The sequence below is a fragment of the Danio rerio genome, chromosome 8 (assembly GCF_049306965.1).
Source record: "Danio rerio strain Tuebingen ecotype United States chromosome 8, GRCz12tu, whole genome shotgun sequence".
Taxonomy (NCBI): Eukaryota; Metazoa; Chordata; class Actinopteri; order Cypriniformes; family Danionidae; genus Danio; species Danio rerio.
In genome coordinates, this window is record NC_133183.1 from 4076106 (window position 1) to 4101916 (window position 25811).

The 25811-nt window shown below is 36.8% G+C and overlaps 2 protein-coding genes across 4 annotated transcripts in view; one reads left to right on the forward strand and one right to left on the reverse strand.

Moving 5' to 3' along the window:
• acaa2 (acetyl-CoA acyltransferase 2) overlaps positions 1-25811 on the reverse strand; it is a 654279-nt gene that overhangs the window by 336500 nt on the left and 291968 nt on the right. The window lies entirely within an intron of this gene.
• The window catches only part of crb2b (crumbs cell polarity complex component 2b), an 82165-nt gene that overhangs the window by 14302 nt on the left and 42052 nt on the right, over positions 1-25811 (forward strand). For all 3 annotated transcript variants that reach the window (NM_001045162.1, XM_068223004.2, XM_068223003.2), the window contains 4 exon segments: positions 16933-17391; positions 19683-19919; positions 22176-22371; positions 23352-23491. In NM_001045162.1, coding sequence (NP_001038627.1) covers positions 16933-17391; positions 19683-19919; positions 22176-22371; positions 23352-23491 — 1032 coding nt within the window.

Here is a 25811-nt window from a genome sequence, read left to right on the forward strand (position 1 = left end):
TTGAGGTTTTCCTTCAATACTATTCTACAGTTGTGCCTCCAATTAACTCAAATGTCGTCAATTAGCCAATCAGAAACCTCCAAAACCTTGACACCATCATCTGACCTTTTTCAGAGGCATAATAATCTTATTGTGTGTAAACTTGACTTGCAAGAAAAGTTATAACAATTTCTCAACAAATATCCCTCTCATTATTGTCACCGACTCGGTCCTAGTCATTCCCCTCGCTGGCCAGCAGAGGTCATTATCACCGGACTATTGACATTACGTCATCCACTTACACTGATTGCCTACACACCTGAAGCGCATCCAGTAATCACTCTCCACACACATATAAGCAGCACACACACACACGCTGCTTCATTGCGAAGTCTTGTTTTGCCCCGGCTAACACTACCGAGCGTTCTCAGCCTTGCCTGCTTTCCCGTTGTGATCCTGCTTCGTTTACTGACCCAGTCCTGCCTGCCGCCTGCCTTGTGCTTGTGATCCCGACTTTGATCCTAGCCGCCTGCCTTGAACTCTAGCCTGCTTACCGACTCTGATACTAGCCGCCTGCCTCTGACCCATGCCTGCATACTCATCCTGTGTTTACCTGCCGCCAGCCCAACGACAATATACTACTGTGATGTGAGTTTGCGCACGCACAACATCTGTGTGCTATTTGTTATTAAACTGTGTTTAATAAAAATACTGCAAGTGGATCCCTGGTTACAATTATTCTGCTATTAAGCAGGACAGAAACAAATGTGATAATCCTCACTTACCTAAAAGAGAACAAGTTTAGTCACATTAACATCTGACTTTTTAAAAATGGTTATGTGCCTTTTTATACAGTGTATGGAAGCTTCTGCTTTCAATTGTACATTACATTTTCATAAAGGAGTGTACTCATTTATGTTGAGCACTGGATATACAGTATTGTTAAAAATAATAGCAGTACACCATGACTAACCAGAATAATTCAGGATTTATGTTTATTTTTTATTGATACGCGCGCCTTTCAACTAATTGGCCAATTGCACAGCCTTAAGATTATGAATGTTGGGTCTTGTTTGTTTTCTGAGAATCTACTGCACCTACTGGCAACATGTTTGCCATGTGTAAATAAAAAATATACTAAAAACTTGGATTATTCCGGTTAGTCATGTTGCACTGCTGTTATTTTGAATTTATTTTAAATTATTGGCTATCTCTACTGAGAAATGAACACACATATTTATGATACTCATTTATGCTGAGTGCTGCATATGCAAATTTTCCCAACTTGATTTTTAATGGCACATATTTTCCTCATAATAGCAGGAGTTGGTTGAGATATTCAGTATGAGTAAGAAAAGAGTCTCAGACAGAAGCAGATCCTGCGTATGAAAAGCCTGACTGCACTGTGTGTTCATTACAGAGCAGCTTTACTGCTTTAATCAAAACAGGATTTGGGGAAATTTAAGCTCCAGTTCTTTTGATTGTTTGTAATGTATGTTTATCTGTGTGGATTGTTGTATTACAGTCACTCGTGCTTTTACCGTGACTCTTTATTGCCTTCAGGACATGCTTTAATGCTGGAATCTAGTGGAGAACATTGCAAACCATAACAATTTTGAGCACATTTTTTTCTAGTAAAGACATATGAACATTGTTAAATCAAGATATGGGAAGCAAAATTACTTAAGATATAAAGGCTTGTGGCGGTATGGTGGCTTAGTGGTTAGCATTGTCGCCTCGCAGCAAGAAGGTTGCTGGTTCGAGCCCTGGCTGGGTCAGTTGGCATTTCTGTTTGGAGTTTGCATGTTCTCTCCGTTTTAGTGTGGGTTTCCTCCGGGTGCTCCAGTTTTGAGAGGGGTCTGGCTGCAGACCTGGTGCAGTGCAGTCTGGGCTGCATCCAATGCTTTTTAATGGGCTCACCTAACCCTAACCCTACCCATCACAGTGACGTCACTAGCTCCATTTGAGTGCATTGTGTCTGACATTGCATCGCTGAGTGATGCAGTCTCAGCTTGCACCATAAAGGCTGCATCCAGATACTATTGCCAGTTTCCCCCACAGACCAAATGTAACCCCGTTGGTCCTACACCACCCAACCCGTTCCAAGCTGGGATCGAACCAGCGACCTTTCGCATGGGAGTCGGTTGCTCTAACAAGGAGGCTTAAGACTATGGCCTGTAGCGTCTGCCGCTAGAGTATCTTTAGAGGTCAGAGGAGTGAGGTTTACCTGCACAACACTTCACTAGCCAACCTCCGCTACATTCACCCCCCAAAACCTCACTCCCATCCGGGTCACGGCACCAATATAGCCCCGCCGGTCCTACACCACTGAACCCGCTGTGAGCTGGGATTGAACTGACTTCTTTCCACATGGTAGTCGGTTGCTCTTCCAAGGAGGCTAAAGACCATCTGTCGCTAGAGCACCTTTTAATAATAATAATAATAATTATAATTCCTTACATTTGTATAGCGATTTTCTGAACACTCAAAGCACATTACACATTAGGGGGAATCTCCTCATCCACCACCAGTGTGCAGCACCCACCTGGATGATGCGACAGCAGCCATATTGCCATATGGATTGGTGGAGATGAAGCCATTTATGATATGGGGATGGTTAGGAGGCCATGATAGACAGAGGGCCAGTGGGCAGATTTGGCCAGGATGCCGAGGTTAAACCCCGACTCTTTTTCGAAGGACATCCTGGGATATTTAGAGACCACAGAGAGTCATGACCTCGGTTCAATGTCTCATCCAAAAGACGGCGCTCACTGAGCAGTATAGATTGCCCTTCACTATACTGGGGCATTAGGACTCACACAGACCACAGATTGAGGGCCCCCTGCTGGTCTCACTAACACCACTACCTGCAGTAACCAAGCTTTCCCATGTGGTCTCCCATCCACGTACTGACCGGGCGCAGCCCTGCTTATCTTAAGTGGGCGACCATGTGGTTGCAGAGAGCTGGCTGCTAGCCTTTTAGAGGTCAGAGGAGTGAGGTTTACATGCACAGCACTCCACTAGCTGATCTCTGCTTTATATAAATGTTTCCCAGTACTGGGTTGCAGCTGGAATGGTATATGCTGTGTAAAACAAATGCTGGATGAGTTGGTGGTTTATTCCTCTGTGGCAGCCCCTGATAAATAAAGGGACTAAGCTCAAGGGAAAAAAAATGAATAAAGGCTTGTTTGCTGAAAAAAACAACCCAGAAACATTTTTTAATATATAAAATTGTAGTTTTCATTATTATTTTAATTAATATGTTTTTTTTTCTTTTATTTTTTTTAATTGTCAGTAAAGTTTTAGTAATTTGATTGTTTATTTTTGTCTGTGATATTTTATATATTTTTCATAATAATAATAATAACAATTATTAATATAATAATTATTAAAATTCGAATCATTATTATTATTTTTATTATTGTTATTATTATTATTATTACTATTATTTACATCACATAAATTTATTCATAATTCGAAAGCCTTTGTTAATTTATTTAAAACTGTTTATGGGAAAAATTATCTTATATATATTTTTACATTTTAAGGAGATAAAAATTGTAATTATTAAATAAATAAATAAATAAATGGCACAAGTGAAATTTTTAATCTCCTTAAAAAACAGAAACAAAAAAAAACATATTTAAAACTAATGAAAACTACAATATTATTTACATTTTATTAAATTTAATTATTTATAATTTTTAAAATTTTATGTCATGGATCGCAGTAGTAAGAACAACAAATAATAACTTGAGTTCTAGTTGATCATTTGTAAAAGTGTCAGATGTGGGATTTTTCTGATGAATCATCTGTTGAGCTGCATCCCAATAATCACAAATACTGCAGAAGACCTACTGGAATCCGCATGGACCCAAGATTCTCACAGAAATCAGTCAAGTTTGGTGAAGGAGAAATCATGGTTAGGGGTTACATTCAGTATGGGGGCTTGCGAGAGATCTGCAGAGTGGATGATCAACATCAACAGCCTGAGGTATCAAGACATTTGTGCTGCCCATTACATTACAAACCACAGGAGAGGGACAATTCTCCAGCAGGATAGCGCTCCTTCTCATACTTCAGCCTCCACATCAAGTTCCTCAAAGCAAAGAAGGTCAAGGTGCTTCAGGATAGGCCAGCCTAGTCACTAGACATGAACATTGTTGAGCATGTCTGTGGTTAGATGAAGGAGAAGGCATTGAAGATGAATCCAAAGAATCTTGATGAACTCTGGGAGACCTGCAGGAACGCTTTCTTTGCCGTTACAGATGACTTTATTAATTAGTGATTTGAGTCAGTGCAGAGATGTATGGATGCAGTCCTCCAAGCTCATGATGGAGTCAGACACAATATTCATTCTGTCTCCACTGCAGCAGGACTTTATATTCTATACTGCACATTATTTCTGTTCAGTGATGAGACTTTACTGCCTAAACCTTTCAAAAATTAAGGCATGATCATATTTTATTGTGGTCAGATAAGTGTAATCTAGAGGCCTTTGCCTTTCATTTAATATCACTTCTAGTTGATCATTTGGTTTCAGAAGTCAAGTTATTATTTGTTGTTCCTGACACTTGGATAGACGACAAGACTTTTGTCAGGTAGTGACTGTAAAACCTTACGTTAAGATTTAAGCTTCTCAAGTCAATCTACAAGAATATTTTTGAGATATTTAGAGGAAAACAAGACAAACCTGCTATGCAGTGTTTTGTGTGTGTGTACCGTGTCCATGTTAACACACTTGCTGCTGAGCTGCTCCTGTGTTGTGGAGCAGCAGATAATATCGAATGGTATGTGTTTATTAAAGGGTGGTCTATAGGGGACGCGGGTCTGAAGGTCTCTGTCCCGGGGCTTCATACCGATGCTCTCTATGAGGGGTTTGGAGACATTAAATGTTGTTTACTGGAGACTCCTGTTGTTTGATGGAGAGTAACCTCTGTCTGCCCCGTCTAGACTGCAGATCTCCAGCAGCAGGTATTTCTGTTATTGAGAAAGTGTAAGAGAACGCTGCTGTTTGGAGCAGTGTTCAGGTGTGTGTGTGTGTGTGTGTGTGTGTAAAGCTCAGATGATCCTGGATTAGGGACTGTAGGACATTCACAGTCACTAAGAGACCTCCTGACACGGTTTCTTTTTCTGTTGCAAAAAAAAAAATAAATAAATAAATAAATAAAATATATATATTAAAAACCTCTAAATGCCAACTGATATTTTCCTCTAAAACGAGCATTTTAATCAGGATCCTGTGTGTATGTTCAGTAATATCACATGAATGGCCAAGAATATGTCCTTTTCCTGGTCTTTAATATAAATTAACCCAACATAAACAAAGGAGGCTGAGAAAAATGTTCGTCTTTGATGAAAATTTGAGACAACACAGAAGTTTTTGCATCTGAACTCTTCATATATATATTAGTACATACAATTTAAAAATTTCAGCTCCTTAAAAAACAGAAATAAAAAAACTTATTTAAAACTAATGAAAACTACAATACTATTAAATTATAATTTCATTATATTTTTTATTATTTTTGTATTTTTTAATGTACACTACCTGACAAAAGTCTTGTTGAGGATCCCAGTTTTGAGAGCAATAAATATTACTTGACTTCTAAAATAAAAATAAAATAATAATAATAACAACAACAATAATAATAATAAATAATAAAATAATAATGAAAATAAAAAATAATAAAATAAAATAAAAACATTTAAAAATAGAACAAAAGTAAAAGAATAAATAAAATACATTGTAAAAATAAATTGAAATAAAAACTAAATAAATAAAAAAATAACTAAATGAATTGAATAAAAAATCAAGTTAAATAAAAATGATAAAACAAAATAAAAAAAATTAAATAAAAAACGTCATTTAATTAAATGAAAATAAATAGAATAAAAATAATAAATAAAATAGTAAATAAATACATAAATAAAGACATGATTTATTACAACACGTTTTTAAACATAATAGTTTAACCAATTTTTCTAATAACTACAGTACTTTTTATCTTTCCCATGGTGACAGTGCATGATATTTTACTAGTTATTTAGCAAGACAGTTGTATACAGACAAAGTCCCTTTAAGTATTCTAGTCTTTGATTCAGATTAAAGTGTAATTTAAAGAGTTAATTAGGTTATGTTTACTAGGAAAGTTGGAATGATTATTCAAGTTATTGTATAACTGGTTTGTTGTGTAGATGATCAATAAAATATACAGTAATTATTTCCTAAGGAAGCTAATAACACTGACTTAAAATGTTTGTATTTTATTTAAAACTGCTTTTATTAAAAAGAAATAAACTATAAGAAATAAAACTTATTATGACTCCAGATGAATTATTTGTGTTTTATAGGAAATACTGTGAAAATCTCCTTGGTTTGATTTAGATCACTTGGGAAACATTATTTTAAATTATTGGGAGGGCAAAAAAATTGACTTCAACTGCATCTGTTAAAGTTTACAGGTGTAAAAATGTGCCTTGCTGTACTTGAATGTTAGAAATGTGTTATCCTACAATACAAAGTTACTTGTCAAATAAATAAACATGGAAGATTATTTTCGAGTTTAAGTTATTTAATTAGCTTATTTATGAAGGCAGGGCAGCACGGTGGCGAAGTGGGTAGCACAAACGCCTGACAGCAAGAGGGTCGCTGGTTCGAGTCCTGGCTGGGTCAGTTGGAATTTCTGTGTGGAGTTTGTATGTTCTTCCCGTGTTGGCGTGGGTTTCCTCTGGGTGCTCCGGTTTCCCCCACAGTCCAAAAACATGTGCTCTAGGTGAATTGGTTAAGCTAAATTGTCAGTGGTTTATGAGTGTATGGGTGTTTCCCAGTGATGGGTTGCAACTGGAAGGTCATCCACTGCGTAAAACATTTGCTGGATAAGTTGGTGGTTCATTCCGCTGTGGCGACCCCAGATTAATAAAGGGACTTAGCCGAAAAAAAGAATGAATGTTTATGAAAACTGCAGAGTGATGCATAAAAAATGACTGAATAATTGTTTAAATAGTTTGTGATGTATGTTAAAGTGTGCGACCTAAAGTAGAAGTGGCCCCTGCCCGGCCCCCCCAGTTACTCAGCCACTGTGCGTCAGACCAGAAACGCAAGGTCATGCGGCAAGTTTTGCATTTCACTGCGTTGGAAAGTTCAAGGTTGGTGAACTCTGACCTGCGAAATCACATCACTTGACTGCGTGAGACCAAACGAGGATCAAAACTTGACCTCTCTGCACAGAAATGTAAAACATGGAGCGATCGCTCGTTTTTTAAAATGTCTAATCATCTTGTTTAATCCCGCCCCTTTTCGCAGCGCTGTACGACAGAATTTCGCTAGCTCATACCCCAGTGTGACCGCAGCTTGAACCGTTACACTTTTCAAATTCAAAACTATTCCAGTGACACGTCTTGTGTATTCTGTATATATCTTTGATTATACTGACCTTAGGAGTTTTAATTTTTTTTTAATCCTGGTTGTTTCTAAATTCTATAATGCTTAAATGGTAACTCTGTGCCATTTATAAACAAAATTAAACAAAAAATACTGCTAAAGTCTAACTACCTAGTGGACGTGTACAGTATAATGCTCCTGTTTACTAGCACAGCTTAATTTCTACATGGTCTGTCTGGTGAAACTGGTTGCTGGTTAATCCAGGTAAACTGTAAGTAGCTTTTCCACCTTATAGTAGAGTAGATTATATTCATCCCATTCATAAAAGCACGACAGTTGTAGCTGATTTCTCAAGCAGCCAGAATCTTTGTTGATTTTAATCTAAATTCAACAGCTGATAGAAAGGCAACAGTAACTCAAATAAGCACTCGTTACAACCGAGGTCTGCAGAAGAGCATCTCTGAACACTCAACACGTCCAACCTTGAGGCGGATGGGCTACAGCAGCAGAAGACCACACCGGGTGCCGCTCCTGTCAGCTAAGAACAGGAAACTGAGGCTACAATTGACACAGGCTCACCACAACTGGACAATAGAAGATTGGAGAAACGTTGCCTGGGCTGATGAGTCTCCATTTCTGCTGACACATTCAGATGGTCGGGTCAAAATTTGGCGTCAACAACATGAAAGCATGGATCCATCCTGCCTTGTATCAACCGCTCAGGCTGCTGGTGGTGGTGTAATGGTGTGGGGGAGATTTTCTTGGCACACTTTGGGTTCATTAGTACTAATTAAGCATTGTGTCAACACCACAGCCTACCTAAGTATTGCTGCTGACCATGTCCATCCCTTCATGAGCACAGTGTACCCATCTGATGATAGCTTCCAGCAGGATAACACACCATGTCATAAAGCGTGAAACATCTCAGACTGGTTTCTGGAACATGACAATGAGTTCACTGTACTTAAATGGCCTCCACAGTCACCAGAGCTCAATCCAATAGAGCACCTTTGGGATGTGGTGGAATGGGAGATTCACATCATGGATGTGCAGCCGACAAATCTGCAGCAACTGTGCTATCATGACAATATGGAGCAAAATCTCTGAGGGAATTTCAAGTAGCTTGTTAAATCTTTGCCATGAAGGATTAAAGCAGTTCTGAAGGCAAAAGGGGGTCCAACCTGTTACTAGTAAGGTGTAAGGTGTACCTAATAAAGTATAATATAAGTCTATATATATATATATATATATATATATATATATATATATATATATATTTACACTTTATTTTAATGTAAAATTCATGCTATCAACAAACTGTTAGCTCAATAATTGTATATTAGGGCAGTAGTTGGATTTGGATTAGAGATATAAAATAAGCCAGTAGTAAATGGTGTGAATTGTTAGCAATATTACCAGTTGTACTAGTGTTACCAATTTTGTGGTTTGTCAAGCTCACTCACCTGTGTGAAGCTTACTTCATAAATGCTGTGATTTCTTTATAGATGTTTATTTGGGTGAACGATCCCCTTAAACTGTATTTTAGGTTATTGTTGAAACTCACAAAAATCATGTGTGTGTGTGTGTGTGTGTGTGTGGATTAGTTAGTGATGGAGGTCGGTCAAGCTGACAATCCATTGACGGAGCATCTGCTGGAGATGATAATACGGTCGGATCCATCTGCCGGTGGTGTAGAAGCCCCTTTATCCTGCACGAATCTCACTGTAAATCTGCTGTGTGTGTGTGTGTGTGTGTGTGTAGTGCTTCAGTTCTGTGAGGATCACTGAAGATTCTGACTGAGAGTTTGTGGATGTTAAAGGATTACTCCACTTCTAGAGTGAACATTTGCTCATCTTTCTTCCTTTCTTTCTTCCTTCATTTCTTTCTTTCTTTCTTTCTTTCTTTCTTTCTTTCTTTCTTTCTTTCTTTCTTTCTTTTTTCTTTCCTTCCTTCCTTCCTTCCTTCCTTCCTTTCTTCCTTCCTTCCTTCCTTCCTTCCTTCCTTCCTTCCTTCCTTTCTTTCTTTCTTTCTTTCTTTCTTTCTTTCTTTCTTTCTTTCTTTCTTCCTTACCTTCCTTCCTTTCCTTCCTTTCCTTTCTTCCTTACTTTCCTTCCTTCCTTCCTTCCTTCCTTTCTTTCTTTCTTTCTTTCTTTCTTTCTTTCTTTCTTTCTTTCTTTCTTTCTTTCTTTCTTTCTTCCTTACCTTCCTTCCTTTCCTTTCTTCCTTCCTTTCCTTCCTTCCTTCCTTCCTTCCTTCCTTTCTTTCTTTCTTTCTTTCTTTCTTTCTTTCTTTCTTTCTTTCTTTCTTTCTTTCTTTCTTTCTTTCTTTCTTTCTTTCTTCCTTACCTTCCTTCCTTTCCTTTCTTCCTTACTTTCCTTCCTTCCTTCCTTCCTTCCTTCCTTTCTTTCTTTCTTTCTTTCTTTCTTTCTTTCTTTCTTTCTTTCTTTCTTTCTTTCTTTCTTTCTTCCTTACCTTCCTTCCTTTCCTTCCTTTTCTTTCTTCCTTACTTTCCTTCCTTCCTTCCTTCCTTTCTTTCTTTCTTTCTTTCTTTCTTTCTTTCTTTCTTTCTTTCTTTCTTTCTTTCTTTCTTTCTTCCTTACCTTCCTTCCTTTCCTTCCTTTCCTTACTTTCCATCCTTCGTTCCTTCCTTTCTTTCTTTCTTTCTTTCTTTCTTTTTTTGAAGGAAACATGCAGAATCTTTCTACATACTTAAACATCTGTTCTATACAGGCGTTTTCCTTTTAAATATGGTTGTAAATTGCATTATGGGATGTTGATATCTGTTTTATCTTGACCGTATCTTGAGAAAATTCAACTCTGCAGACGTTTTTACTATTTTACATTTTACTATTACTATTACATTTTTACTATTACAGCAAGGACATTTCTCACAGCATTTCTTATTATATTTTCTGCTGGATAAATTCTTATTTCCTTTAGTTCAGTATTTAATGTAATCAGCCTGCTTAAGAAATCACTATTATATTTTGATTGGCTACAGAATAAACCACTGTTGTTCAGTGATCTGCCTAATTACTCTACTTTAACCTAGTTAACTTAGTAAAGCCTTTAAATGTCACTTTAAGCTGAATACTAGTATCTACTATCTAGTCAAATACTATGTGCTGTCATCATGGCAAAGATAAAAGAAATCAGTTATTTGAAATTATTATGAAACTATTACGTTCAGAAATTTGCACTTTTAGAAAGACGAGTAAGAGGGAGAGTAAACGATTGGGAAATGTTTCTGCTGAAAGTGAGCTAATCTTTTAAGCGTCTGCAGTGGGCTGATGGAGTCTCGTGGTCTTCATCTTCAGGACAGTGAAGTTTCTTTAAGAGGCTTTAAGTGCACTAGGGCTCTTCTCAGGTGAATCTTCTATACTGTCCTCAGTGACGCAGCAGATGCTCATCTCGAGAGGTTAATTCTGCAGAAGGTCAATTCAATTCAAGTTCACTTTTAGTTTACTATTTATTCTTCATTTCTGTTCCAAAACAGTTTTACAATAGTTTAAATAAATAAATGATGCATGATAAAGACCCCGGATTAATAAAGCGACTAAGCCGAAAAGAAAATGAATGAATGAATGAATGTCTGATAATATATGGCGACACAGTGGCGCAGGTAGTGCTGTCGCCTCACAGCAAGCAGGTCGCTGGGTCGCAGGTTCGAGCCTCAGCTGGGCCAGTTGGCGTTTCTCTGTGGAGTTTGCACGTTATCCCTGCTTTCGCGTAGCTTTTCTCCGGGTGCTCTGGTTTCCCCCACAGTCCAAAGACATGCGGTACAGGTGAATTGGTTAGGCTAAATTGTCCGTAGTGTATGAGTGTGAGTGTGTGTGTGTGAATGTGTGTGTGAATGTTTCCCAGCGATGGGAAGGGTATCCACTGCCTAAATATGTGCTGGATAAGTTGGCCGTTCATTCTGCTGTGGCGACCCCGGATTAATAAAGGGACTAAGCTGACAAGAATATGAACGAATATATAGTCTGATAATATATCAGGCAAACAGAGCCGTTTTAAACCTATACATAGCACTCATTCATTTTCTTTCGGCTTAGTCCAGTTATTAATTTGTGGTCGCCACTGGGGTTGGGTTTCATTTCGGGTTATTTTGATACAAAATCGATACAAAATCATGCTAAATCGATACTTTTAAAACAGTACCGGTGCCAAAACAATGCCTGAACCAATACTTTGGAGCCACAAAATGATGTTGGATCCATCACTATTAATTTGTCGACTTTAACTGCGGTTTGGCACTTTCACCTACATTCGTAAAAAGCCCCCCGTGACAAACGAGATATTGGATGCAACTAGTGATGTTTTATAAACAAATTTCAAGAGGAGCACGATCAGTCTTTGACGAGGCTAAATCATCACACACACAATCATTCTATTATCCCATCAGCTCAAGAGCAAACCCCTATAAATAGTCAAACACATCATACCTCCGTTTCCTCTCAACTTCAGCGTCCCCTCACCACCCTAATTCCACACTATTAAACAAGATGCCTATTTAAAACTGAGGGTGGAGCGTTCTGGAGCCGGGCTAGAAACTGCACTCGGACCCTATCTCTCTTTATCCTAAGGCAGGGGTGTCCAAACTACGGCCCGCGGGCCATCTGCGGCCCGCAATCAGTTTTGTGGCGGCCCGCGAGGCTTTTTATAAATATCAATAGCATCTGGCCCGCTATACAAAAATGAACGTAATTCAATAAATAACCACCGGGTGTCGCTATTACATGCATTTAATTAAGCAGCAGTTCTTGTTATGATCTATCTATCTATCTATCTATCTATCTATCTATCTATCTATCTATCTATCTATCTATCTATCTATCTATCTATCTATCTATCTATCTATCTATCTATCTACACAGTTGAAGTCTGAATTATTAGCCCCTCTTTGATTTATTTCCTCTTTTTTAAATATTTCCCAAATGATGTTTAACAGAGCAAGGACATTTTCACAGCATGTCTGATAATATTTTTTTTTCTGGAGAAAGACTTATTTGTTTTATTTCGGCTAGAATAAAAGCAGTTTTAAATTTTTTATGAACCATTTTAAGGTCAAAATTATTAGCCCCGTAAGTCTTCAGAACAAACCATTGTTGCCTAATTAACTTGCCTAATTACCTTAATTTGACTAGTTAACTTAACTAACCCAGTGAAGCATTTAAATGTCACTTTAAGCTGTATAGAAGTGTCTTGATAAATATCTAGTCAAATATTATTTACTATCGTCATGGCAAAGATAAAATAAATTAGTAATTAGAAATGAGTTACTAAAAGTAATATGTTTAGAAATATGTGTGCGTGTGTGTATATATATATATATATATATATATATATATATATATATATATATATATATATATATATATATATATATATATATGCGTGTCTGTGTGATTTTTGTAAAATTTGGCCCGCGACAATGTTTTTTTTTTTGCATCTGGCCCTCGGCCCAAAAAGTTTGGACACCCCTGTCCTAAGGGGAATAACACAAGTTAGGGTGTCTTTCCGAGCTCACAGCCCTCTCCCCGGACAGTTCGCCAAATCCGCATATTCTATTCAGTCAAATATCTGAGTGTGAACTCGTGAATGAACTGCTGGAAGAGTGTTGTTTTAATGGAAGTTCATACCGCATGATGAATGGAAGAAATAAACCCTCCGCATTCCATGATGCAGGTGTATGTGGTCTGCACTGACTCGGTAGGTGCAGAGAGTGTTAAACAGCTGTGTGTGTGTGTGTGTGGACTATTCTGTCGCAAAACGCGGCAAAAAGCCCTACTTGACTGTAATAGTTCGTCAAGTTCAGTAAGGTGTTTACATGTCTGTACTGCACTTCAATAATGTGACTAAAATCGGCATACTCTCAACTCAACTCACTTTATTTCTATGGCACTTTCACAAATCACAATAGCTTTGTTTCCATCCAAAAATGCAAATAAACTTTATGCGCAGAAAAAAAAAAGTTGTGCGAATGAAGCAGCGTTTCCATCCAACGAGTCAAAGCGAACAAAATCGTCACTTCCTGATTAACTGGCGCCAAATATCAACAATAAAAACTGCATTTGCTGCAGTAGGAGAAGCTGCATCAATCTTTTCTACATGAATGCGCCTCAGAAGACAATCCTGACCTGCAGTGAGCGCGCAGTGGCGTTTGAAGATGTCAGACGCGGAGCACAGGCGCTCTTGATTCTGGAGGTCATTAATAATATAATAACATTAATACTGAAACGGTAAGGCGTTTAATAATGACCAAAATAACATTTCAGATGTTTTATAATGTGCTCAGCCTGACGTTTTATCCATTCACACACATTTTAAGCATCACATGATCTCTTTCAACAAAATCACATGACCTTTTTTAATGCGCATGCTGGAGTTTGTGCGGTAAAAGTGTTTCCATCGCAGTTTATGCGCATCTTTTCTTATCGATTAAAAAGTTTATCCTACCCAGTTAGGCGTATATGTTTTGTATGCGCATTTTCAAAATTTATGCGCATCATGGCGTTTCCATCAACTGGCTTTTTTATGCTCATTTGCAAAATGCGCTTAAAATAGGTGGATGGAAACATAGCTAATGATTACCAAAGTGCTGTACATAAAACAAATAAAAACGCATGTAAAATATTAGGGATGTAACGGTATTTTAAATACCGTCATACCGCAATATTAATTTTTTTCGATATTACCGTAGTTGCATGACTCGGTAAAACTATAGGTCTTCTGAGAAAATTTGCACAGGCGAATGAAGGGAACGGGAGGTACCGAAAACTACAATTCCCATCAGCCCATGCTTGACCATCATCCCTTGCGGTCTGTTGTCGCTACAGATCCAGTAATGCGGAAATGGAGTGTGCTGCTAGAAGCGGGGATCAAAGAGCTGGAAATGATCGAAACCTAAAGCGGGTGTTGTCGTCGCGCGCGTACTGAATAGCGGTGTTGTCGCGCGCGTACTGTAAAGCGGGGAGGGGGGGTTGAGCGTGTATACTCAAGAGCGGTGTTGTCGCGCGCCTACTGAAGGGCGGGACGGAGGGTGTGACGCGTCGCGGGGGCACTTTTGATCATTTTGGAAGGGCACTTCCTATCCAAGACTAAAAAGGGCATGTGCACTGCACAGGTTGAGCCCTATGTGTGCACGTGCCTGCAAGTTGGGAAATACGACTAATAACAGTCATGGGGACTGCAGAAACACAGCACACTGTTCAGATTGATGCAGACATGAGATCTCTATCTCACTCATGGTTTGTCCTCTCAAGTGGTGGAAAGACAATGCACAACGTTACCCACTGCTGTCAACCTGGGCCAAGTCATATCTCTCTGTCCCAGAAACCTCAGTCCCAAATGAGAGGGGTTTTTTTCTGTTGCAGGGGACATTGTAAATACCCAGAGATCCCAGCTTTTACCAGATTATATTTATATGATAATTTTCCTTTAAACCCATCTCTATCTAAGTGAGTGAGTGATTAAATGTTGAATGTGATGAGTTTTTAACACTACTAAATTGAAACTTTATTTTTTTTACATGGTTTAATAATTTTTTGTTATTAAAATTGAAGTTCCTGTTTCAAAGCTTACAGATAGATGGCTAATTTGTATGTCATTGACACTTTTGGCACTTTTTTGGAGTATTTTCATAAGTTTTGTTTTTTCCTGTAAATGATTCAATAAATACCGTACCGTGACATTCATACCGAGTTATTACCGTACCGTGAAATTCTGATACCGTTACATCCCTAGTAAATATACATAAAACCAAAACACATAAGCTCACATCACATGATTAAAAGCTAAAGAAAATAAGTGTGTTTTCAGTGACCTCTGAAAAGACTCAAAAGTTCGAGCTGTCCTTAAAGAGAGTGGGAGATCGTTCCTGAGTCTTGGAGCTGCTACAGAGAAAGCTCTATCACCTCGACATTTTAAGCGTGATCTAGGAACTTGCAAATAGAGACGATCCATAGAGCGAAGAGATCTCACAGGTTGGTGCATAATAATTAGCTCAGAGATATACTCAGGGGCCAGGCCATGGAGGGATTTAAAAACATACAACAGAACTTTGTACTGAATTCTAAACTGGATTGGCAGCCAGTGTAGGGAAACAAGTACAGGTGTAATGTGCTCTGTTTGTGCCTGTTAAAAGCCTGGCAGCTGCGTTCTGGACTAGCTGCAGTCGCGAGAGAGAGGCCTGACTCACACCCAGATACAATGCGTTGCAATAGTCCAGACGAGAAGAGATAAAAGCATGAACAACTTTCTCCAAATCACTGAAAGAGAGGATAGACTTCAGCTTGGCAATATATCTAAAATAGAAAAAACTATTTTTGACAGCCGCGTTAATTTGCCAATCAAATTTTAGCTCAGAGTCAAAGATGACACCAAGACTCTTTACAGAGGAATGTATTTTCCCAGGAAGCAATGACAGATTGCCATTGGAATACTCCACACGTCTTAATTAGATTTCTCTTTAGTTTGATTATGACTTCAATCTGATTAAACCAGGGGTCAGCAACCCGCGGCTCTAGAGCCGCATTTAACGCTGCCCTTGTGGCTCCCTGGAGTTTTTAAAAAATGTTTGAAAATGGAAAAAGATGGGGGAGGTTAATATATTTTTTTGTTTTAATATGATATTAATGATATTATGATTCTATAGGAGGACAAACATTTGAACATTTTCAAATGCTGTAAAAGTGTGTAGAATTAATATTTAATTTCAACATTTCTGTCAGTGAAGATTTGCATCATAGCCTGCGACACACGTTTCTATCAGCAGGGCGGGATAGCAGGCAGGTGGCTGTTGTAAACAAACCGGGAGATAATAAAGCACGGAAAACCGTTCACAGATGGTGACTACATGAAGGAGTCATTCATCAACATATTAGAACACCTATTTGCAGACTTCAAAAACAAAACCAAGATAATACAAAAAATTAAAGACATACCTCTCTCCGCTGTAACAGTAAAGGAAAGGGCTATTAAAATGGCAGGTAATATCACCGATCAGCAAACCAAGGACATTAATTCAGTCCCCCGCATACTCAATTGCCTGTGATGTGACCAATATTCAACGCGCAGGTATGTGAACTCCGATGGGCCGCAAGAAGAAATGATAAAATTAATACCACTGAAAGACCAGAGGCTGTGCTGTGTAAATAAACACCAACCACCTGATTTCAGTGGCTATTTAATCATGAAGGCTTATTATGTATTTTTAGCCAACTTAGTCATTTTTATAGTAGGCTAATATAGATACATACACCATGTGTTTCCTTCATTATAAGGCTTATATAAGGCTTTACATTTTTTGCGGCTCCAGATATATTTGTTTTTTGTTTTTTGTGGTCCAATATGGCTCTTTCAACATTTTGGGTTGCCGACCCCTGGATTAAACAAATCAAAAATAGCTTGTTTACATGGTAGACTCTTAATCAGAGTATTGTCTTAATCGCATTAAAATCGAATTATTGATGTCCATGTAAACGTAGCCGTTGATCAATAATATAATCAGTAATTGCACAATGAAATGAGTTCTCTGACACTAATTATGTTTTGTTTCACACGCTCAGGTCTGTTCTGCACAGTCTCATCAGAAGTGTGCCTGTCGTCCCCGTGCCAAAACAACAGCACCTGTGTGCCCACATTGGACGGTTACCTGTGCACCTGTTCCTCCAGCCCACCAATATACACCGGCCCAAATTGTGAGCGTTTACTGGACCCGTGTGACTCTGCAGGCTGTCCATCCACATGCATCGCCACTCCAGGAAGCCAAAACTACACCTGTCTGTGTCCTGATGGCTTCAGCGGCCCAAACTGCACCCAAAACATCAATGAATGTCACAGCAACCCCTGTTCGGGAGTCCGGAGCTTCTGTGTGGATGGAGTGAACGGGTATTCGTGTCACTGTCCCAGCGGGTACAGCGGGGCAGACTGCGGGACCAGGGTGCGGGACTGCTCAGATGACCCGTGCTTTAATAATGCCACCTGTGTCTGGGCTCCGGACGGGTACGAGTGCCACTGTGCTGCAGGTTATTAGAGTTTTGCATTTTTAAATTAGCTTCTTCAAAGCTGTAGTTTTACTTGCAGTTTTTAAATTAGCTGTAAGTTGAGCTTAAGTTTGTTTCATTAGTGGTTTTGTTACCCAACAGGGACCTTGATGTCAAAACAATCACACTGACATCTAGCATGAGATCAAAAGAACAATGATGATAATTTTGTGTTTAGGTCTTGTTTCTAGTCTAGTAAAAAAAATAAATCAAGAAGCATTTTCTGTTAAAAATGTTGTTGTCAACATATATATATATATATATATATATATATATATATATATATATATATATATATATATATATATATATATATATATACAGTTGAAGTCAGAATTATTAGCCCCCCTGTTTATTTTCCCCCCCAATTTCTGTTTAATGGAGTGCTGATTTTTTTCAACACATTGCTAATCATAATAGTTTAATAACTAATTTCTAATAACTGATGTATTTTATCTTTGCCATGATGACAGTAAATAATATTTGACTGGATATTTTTAAGACACTTCTGTACAGCTTAAAGTGACATTTAAAGGCTTAACTAGGTTAATTAGGTTAACTAGGCAGGTTAGGGTAATTAGGCAAGTTATTGTTTAATGATGGTTTATTCTGTAGACTATTGAAATAAAATATAGCTTAACCCTCTCAGGCTCAAATTAAGTTTTAGAAACAGAAAAAATCTATATTTTTAACTGTTGCAAATCAGCAACACCAGCCTTGAGAGGGTTAAAGTGGCTAAGCTAATAATGTTGACCCTAAAATGGTACACAATAAATTAAAAACTGCTTTTATTTTAGCCAAAATGAAATAAATAAGACTGTCTCCAGAAGAAAAAATATTATCAGACATACTGTGAAAATTTCCTTGCTCTGTTAAGCATAATTTGGGAAATATTTAAAAAAGAAAAAAAAATCAAAGGGGGCTAATAATTCTGACTTTAACTTTGTATATATATATATATATATATATATATATATATATATATATATATATATATATATATATATATATATATATATATATATAGGGTATTTTAATGATTTCATCACAAAGTCTAAAGCGCATGAGCTAAAGCTTTAGGCGTGGTGTAAAAGTAAATGTCTTAATCCAATTTTGTTATTTTTAGGATGGAAAAATACACTCTGTGCCCTGGTGCATGGTCTAACAGGGTTGAGCTTATTATTATAGTATATTATTATAATAGTATTATTATAAATTATTATAATTAAAGTGTCATATCACATTTTCTTTAAGAGTCAGTTACATCACGCCCGGGCGCATTTACTATTTACATGGCGGACTTTGTAAGTGTAAAACCTGAACTCTTCACTACAGAGAAAACAGAGCCTCCTCCTTTCAGCCTCTTTACTTTCTTTTTTCTTTACTTTTACTCTTTACTCCTTTACTTTGGTGGAGTAATGCCCCATTCACAGTCACATTGGGGCTTCAGAGTCAACACTAGACAGAGGGCGTGTCTGAAGTCACCATAGCAATAGGCCACTGTCTGAGCTGGTGTATTTGCATACAGCGATCTGATTCGCTAATGCCTTCGTTGGCGCTTGAAAAGTTGAGCTAGTCCCAACTTCTGCAGCGAGCAATGCCACTAAAGCGGCGCAGACGGATCCACAATTCAGTTCGGCAATGCCTGACGTCACCCATTCAAAGTGAATGAGAAGCGTTGAAGCTGACGCACCGTGTGAATGGGGCGTAAGGAAACGGTGAAAACTCACTCCACTGAGGACATCCATTAGCCTACATATTTAATTTTGTTTGTTAAGTGCAAATATTTGTTTAAAACTATTCCTAAATTCAGTTTTAATTTCCAGCAAAGGAATAAATGAACAATAATAATGAAGTGTGGTCAAAAAAATATATCCAAACACACGTCCTGTTCTTATACCTCATATGGTGATGCAGACGGCTCCAGAATCCGACAGGCGGACACATCTAAAGTATTACTACTACTAATAAAAGCATTATACAAATGCACATTGTCATGAGTAAACAAAGCTGGATTCCAAAGTTACCACCTCTAACCCCAGCCGCCCAGTTTCCTCAAAATAGCTCAGACTGGAACATACACAAGTCCACAAAGTGGTGCAAATGGATTTGCTATTTAAACAACTTGACGCAAAACATGTAAATTAAATATGTGTTTGTATGAAAATAGCAACAAATCACGTCCAAAGCACATGGCCCTGTATTGCGCTGGGTGTAGGATAGGGCCCTTTGTCTTAGTTTTAATTGCTAAAATCTCGGTGTCTGTTCTGCAGGTTTTCGAGGTCGTAACTGTGAGGAGGACATCGATGAGTGTCTGTCGCAGCCCTGCAGGAATGGGGCGATCTGTCAGGACGCTGTGGGGGTCTACCAGTGCTACTGCGTGCCTGGATTTCAGGGTTTTCACTGCGAGATTGATATTAATGAGTGTGCATCGCAGCCCTGCGAGAACAACGGGACGTGTGTCAATGGCAGAGACAGATACATCTGCGAATGTCTCTTTGGGTTCACAGGTGAGACCTGACGGAAACATATTACACATAAAACATTCCTTCTGTTGCTTTATTGTACTATGTTACTGTAGTTATAATTGTAAAATAATGCACAATGATACTGGTAAACAATTACTTATATGTGTTAAAAATTTACCTAGGTTTACAAATTAAAAACCACAAGACAGTGTGTTTATGTGTTTATGTACAGTATATATATATTCATTCATTCATTTTCTTGTCGGCTGAGTCCCTTTATTAATTCGGGGTCGCCACGGCGAAATGAACCGCCAACTTATCCAGCAATTTTTTTCTCTTCCAGCCGCAACCCGTCTCTGGGAAACATCTACACACACATTCACACACACACACACACACACACACACACTCATACACTACGGACAATTTAGCCTACCCAATTCACCTGTACCGCATGTCTTTGGACTGTGGGGAAACCGGAGCACCCGGAGGAAACCCACGCGAACACAGGGAGAACATGCAAACTCCACACAGAAACACCAACTGAGCCGAGGCTCGAACCAATGTAGAAAGTCATTTATTCATTTTCTTTTCGGCTTAGTCCCTTTATAAATCTTGGGTCGCCACAGCGGAATGAACCGCCAACTCATCCAGCATACTTTATAGAAAGTGTTTTTTTTTTAAAATTAAATTTAATGTATTTTTCGACAAGCCAGTTTTTATATAAATGTATTAGTTTGTAACTAACCAAACGTTTATTTTTATTATTTGATCTTATTTGTGTATTTTTTAATTTAGACATCGTCTCAGCTCAAATCAATGACAATAAATGGGCATCTATTCATTTAATAAAAATAAAATATATTTTGTTAGTTTAAATGTTATAAACAAAAACAAAAAATGTGTTTTGTTTTATCATGAAATAAAAATATTTTAAGCAAATATTTCAGATTTTTTCATTTAGTTTGAAACGAAAATAAATCTATAACAGATTTTTTTTAAATAAAATTTTACAGATGTTGCAATTCTCTTAAATTAATTAAAAGTCTTTTTAGACTTATTTAAAAATATATTTATATATATTTTTATATACACATAACATATACTTATTATATATATAGAGAATATTTGCTCTCTATATATCTTAATTTCTCTGTTAATAATATTTTATTTATTTGTTTAAAACTAAAATAATTCTATAACAAAAACTATTTTTTATTAATAAAATATCACTGACATTGCAATTCTCTTTGCAGTCTTCATTTTAATTAATAAAATAATAAAATAATTAATTAGTTTGTCTAATTTAACTTTTTACACTTATTTCATATTTTATTAATATTATATTTTACTTTTTTGGAGGACGTTCTTTATTTTTTAATTAACTGCAAATAATAAAGATCAATTTATTTATTTTTATGAATTAATTAAAAATAATAAAAAATATGAAATTGAATTTTTTTAATAAAAAAATAAATAAATGAATAAATTAAGTTAAGTATGAATTATTATTGATAATTATTATTTGATTTATTATTTACCTAATGCATTTTATTAATTAAGTAAATGATTAAAGTTTATAATTTAATTTAAATAATTAAATAAATAATTGATTAAATTAAAAATACATATTTTTTATTACATTTTTTAAAAGCATTTTATAATTTCAGTTTTATAAAGAAATCCATTCACGCATTCATTTTCCTTTGGCTAAGTCCCTTTATTCATCAGGGGTCGCCACAGTGGAATGAACCAACTTATCCAGCCTATGTCCAGCGGCAACCCAGTACTGGGAAACATTCATGCACACATACACTATGGCCAATTTAATTTCTTCAATTCACCTGTTCTTCATGTCATTGAGCACCTGGAAAACATGCAAACTCTACACAGAAATGCCAAATTGACCCAGCCGGGGCTTGAACCAGCAATCTTCTTGTTGTAAGGGTGACAGTGCTAACCAATGAGCCACCATCTCGTCTCTAAATAAATCCATTCATAGGGAAAAAAAAAAAAAAAATATATATATATATACCACCAAAAATCTAGACCTTTAATGTTTTGAACCCCATCTAAAAAGGTTGCGGCAGGAAGGTCATCCGCTGTATAAAAACTTAAGTTGGCGGTTCATTCCGCTGTGGCGACCCCGGATTAAGCCGACAAGAAAATGAATGACCCCATCTAAAAAGCCATTAAAGGTGCAGTCAGACTTGTTCAGTTGTGTACACCATGCTACAGACTGATGACTGTATTCATTTATACCACTGCATGTGTGTTTCCCCTGTGTGTGTCCTGCAGGTCTCAACTGTGAAGTGGACGTGGATGAATGTGAAGCGTCTCCCTGCCAGAACGGCGCCGTCTGCCATGATCACGTGGGTCTGTACACCTGTGAGTGTGTGCCGGGGTACGAGGGCATCAACTGTGAGCTGGACATCGATGAGTGTGAGAGCTCACCCTGCCGCCATGGAGGAGTCTGTCTGGATATGGTCAACGGGTCAGTGGATTTGACCGGTCTCAGGTTATGCTGAATATAGGGTTATTAACCTTATCACCGGGAAATGAGGAACAAATCTCAAAAGCCCCTGCGACGTATTTAGTGATGCACTGATCTTAATTTTACATGGCTGGTGCAGATTGTTGATGCTTTTAAGAAGCAAATTGGCCGATTTTAATACAGATTAAATTAATTATTCATTTAAATTATTCATTTAAATCAATTATTTATTTAATTATTTAAATTAAATTATCAAATTTAATCATTTACTTAATTAATAAAATGCATTAGGTAAATAATAAATCAAATAATAATTATCAATAATAATTCATACTTAACTTTATTTATTCATTTATTTTTTAATACAAAAAATTCAATTTCATATTTTTTATTATTTTTAATTAATTCATAAAAAATCAATAAATTGATCAATATTATCTGCAGTTAATTAAAAAATAAAGAACGTCCTCCAAAAAAGTAAAACATAATATTAATAAAATATGAAATAAGTGTAAAAAGTTAAATTAGACAAACTAATTAATTATTTAATTAATTTATTAATTAAAATGAAGACTGCAAAGAGAATTAATCTTAATCTTAATTTTACATGGCTGATTCAGATTGTTGATGTTTTTAAGAAGCAAATTGGCCGATTTTAATACAGATTAAATTAAAGTCGCTTATTCATCTGGCGTCGCCACAGCGGGATGAACCGCCAACTATTACAGCATATGTTTTATGCAGTGGATGCCCTTCCAGCTACAACCCTGTACTGGGAAACACATATACACACTCATCTACACACACTCATACACTTAACCTCTGAGCCGCAGTGTCGCCCTTTGACACATCTCTGAGCAAAACTCGACCAGGACGTGAGAGATCTATCACCACACTACATAATCTGCTTGCTAGTAAAACAGCTTAAACTCTAAATATCCTTTATAAGACATATATTAAGCGCAGTGTGTGTTCGTCAGGTATGAGTGTGACTGCAGTGGCACTGGATTCATGGGCTTTTTCTGTGATATTGACATCCCCGAGTGTTCTTCTGACCCCTGTCAACATGGCGCCACCTGCCTGGAGGGTGTAAACCACTACACCTGCATCTGCTGGACAGGTAAATGGACTTTAATTTCCTTATTTTGTTTAATTATAACAGGTGCATTGCAGAATGTATTGCATTTATCAGTGGTATATGTTTTTAACACCACGCTGCCACCTAGAGAAACCTGCAGGACATTGCACAGAGAAATGTAAGATCAACACTAGGTGGCTTTGAATAAATAGTCTACTGTGTTAATGTCAAATATAAAAGCTTTTACAGGTAATAAATATTTAAGAATGATAGGGTGACATAGTGGCTTGGTGGTTAGCACTGTCAACTCACAGCAAGAAGGTCGGTGGTTCGAGTCTCAGCTGGGTCAGTTGGCATTTCTGTGTGGGGTTTGCATGTTCACCTTGTGTTGGCGTGGGTTTCCTGCTCCAGTTTCACCCACAATCCAAACACATGCACTATAGGGGACTTGGGTAAACTAAATGGGCTGTAGTGTATGAGTGTGTGTGAATGAGTGTGTATGGATGTTTCCCAGGACTGGGTTGCAGCTGGAAGGGCATCCGCTGCGTAAAATATACGCTGGATAATATGCTGCCGATTCATTCTGCTGTGGTGACCCTTGATGAATAAAGAGACTAAACCAAAGGAAAACAAATGAATGAATGAATGAATAAATGAATGAATAAATGAAAATGCTTGTTTTTTTTTGAGAATAATATTTTCAGTTTTCCATAAAGTAATTTGCATTGTTCTGTGTAAAACGCATACATTATACTGGTGTATACAGCAAGTCAGCGTGTTTTAATATCAATGCCATAGCATTTTAGTTAGAAATTTGTATTAATAATTTAATTAACATTAATATTTTATGTTCCATTTTAGTTACAGTGTTAGTTAATTTGTTGTTATATTATATATATTGTTGTTATATATTATTTTAAAATAAATTAATAAACATATAATGATTTTTTCATTAATTTATATATATGTTTTTTGTCTGTGTAATTATTTTGTATTATTTATTAAAATATATATAATAAATACACTATCAGTCAAAAGTTTAGGGTCAGTTTTTTTCATTAAAGAAAATTATTCTGTTCATCAAGGTGGCATTAATTAAGTGTAAAATTGTTAAATATTTATTAAATTATTTAATAACTGCTTTTTTTATTGTATGTAATTTCAAATGAAATTATTACTCAAATTATTAATAAAATTAATTAATTTAAATAATTAAATAATTTGTTTTATAATTTTATTTTATTTCAGTAAAATGTGTTTAAAGCAAAAACAAATGTTATAGTTATAATATAGCTATAATAACCATGGTGTAAATCATTCAAGTTTCAATGTCCAAATCAATGTAAATGATATTATTAAATTTTTAAATTATTGTAAAAGCTTCAGTGCCACAACAACTCCTAAATCCTGAATCCTGAAATAAAATGTTATGACATTCAGAACAAAATTAAAAATAAAAATATTTGTATAAATTATTAATTAAAATGTTTTACTAATCAGCTAATTTAACTTGCATTAAAATGTGCTTAAGCAAGTAACCAAAATATATATAAATGCATTCTATTAATTATATTATTATTATTATTAATGCATCACATCTAAAATGCTACATTCATTAATTTTCCTTTGGTTTAGTCCCTTTATTCATCAGGGGTTACCACAGCGGAATGAACTGCCAACTTATCAAGCATATGTTTTACACAGTGGATGCCTTTTCAGCTGCAACCCAGTACTGGGAAACACCCATACACAACGTCCAATTTAGTTTATCCAATTCCCCTATAGCGCATGTGTTTGGACTGTGGGGGAAACCGGAGCACCCGGAGGAAACCCACACCAACAAAGGGAGAACATGCAAACTCCACACAGAAATGCCAACTGACCCAGCCATAACTCGAACCAACAAGCTTCTTGCTGTAAGGTGACAGTGCTAACCACCGTGCCGCCTGTTTTAAGTCAGTTTAACATACGTTCAATGGACTCATACGGTTAATTTGATTCAGCTTAAAAATTGAAGGCAACCAGGACTCTTTTACAGTGTATAAAATCCGCCAAAGTCGTTTACGTATGCGTGAGTGGATATAATTGCGGTTGGCACAAGTGAAGTCCATCTGCTCAGTCATAATCTTTCCCCCCTGGAGATTTTAACCTCACCCAACTATTTAATCTCACTTTAAACGTATTAACAATTACATCTGCGTTTGGTGATGGAGCACACGTATGCTTTTCTTAATGCTGCTTAATTGGGTTTTAGAGGTTAAAGATATGGGCTGCTATCTGAACGGCTGTAGGTTTGAACCGCGGAGGGTTTATCATGCAGGAACCGTCACTATTGAATTAACCTCCGCTTGATCCAGGGACG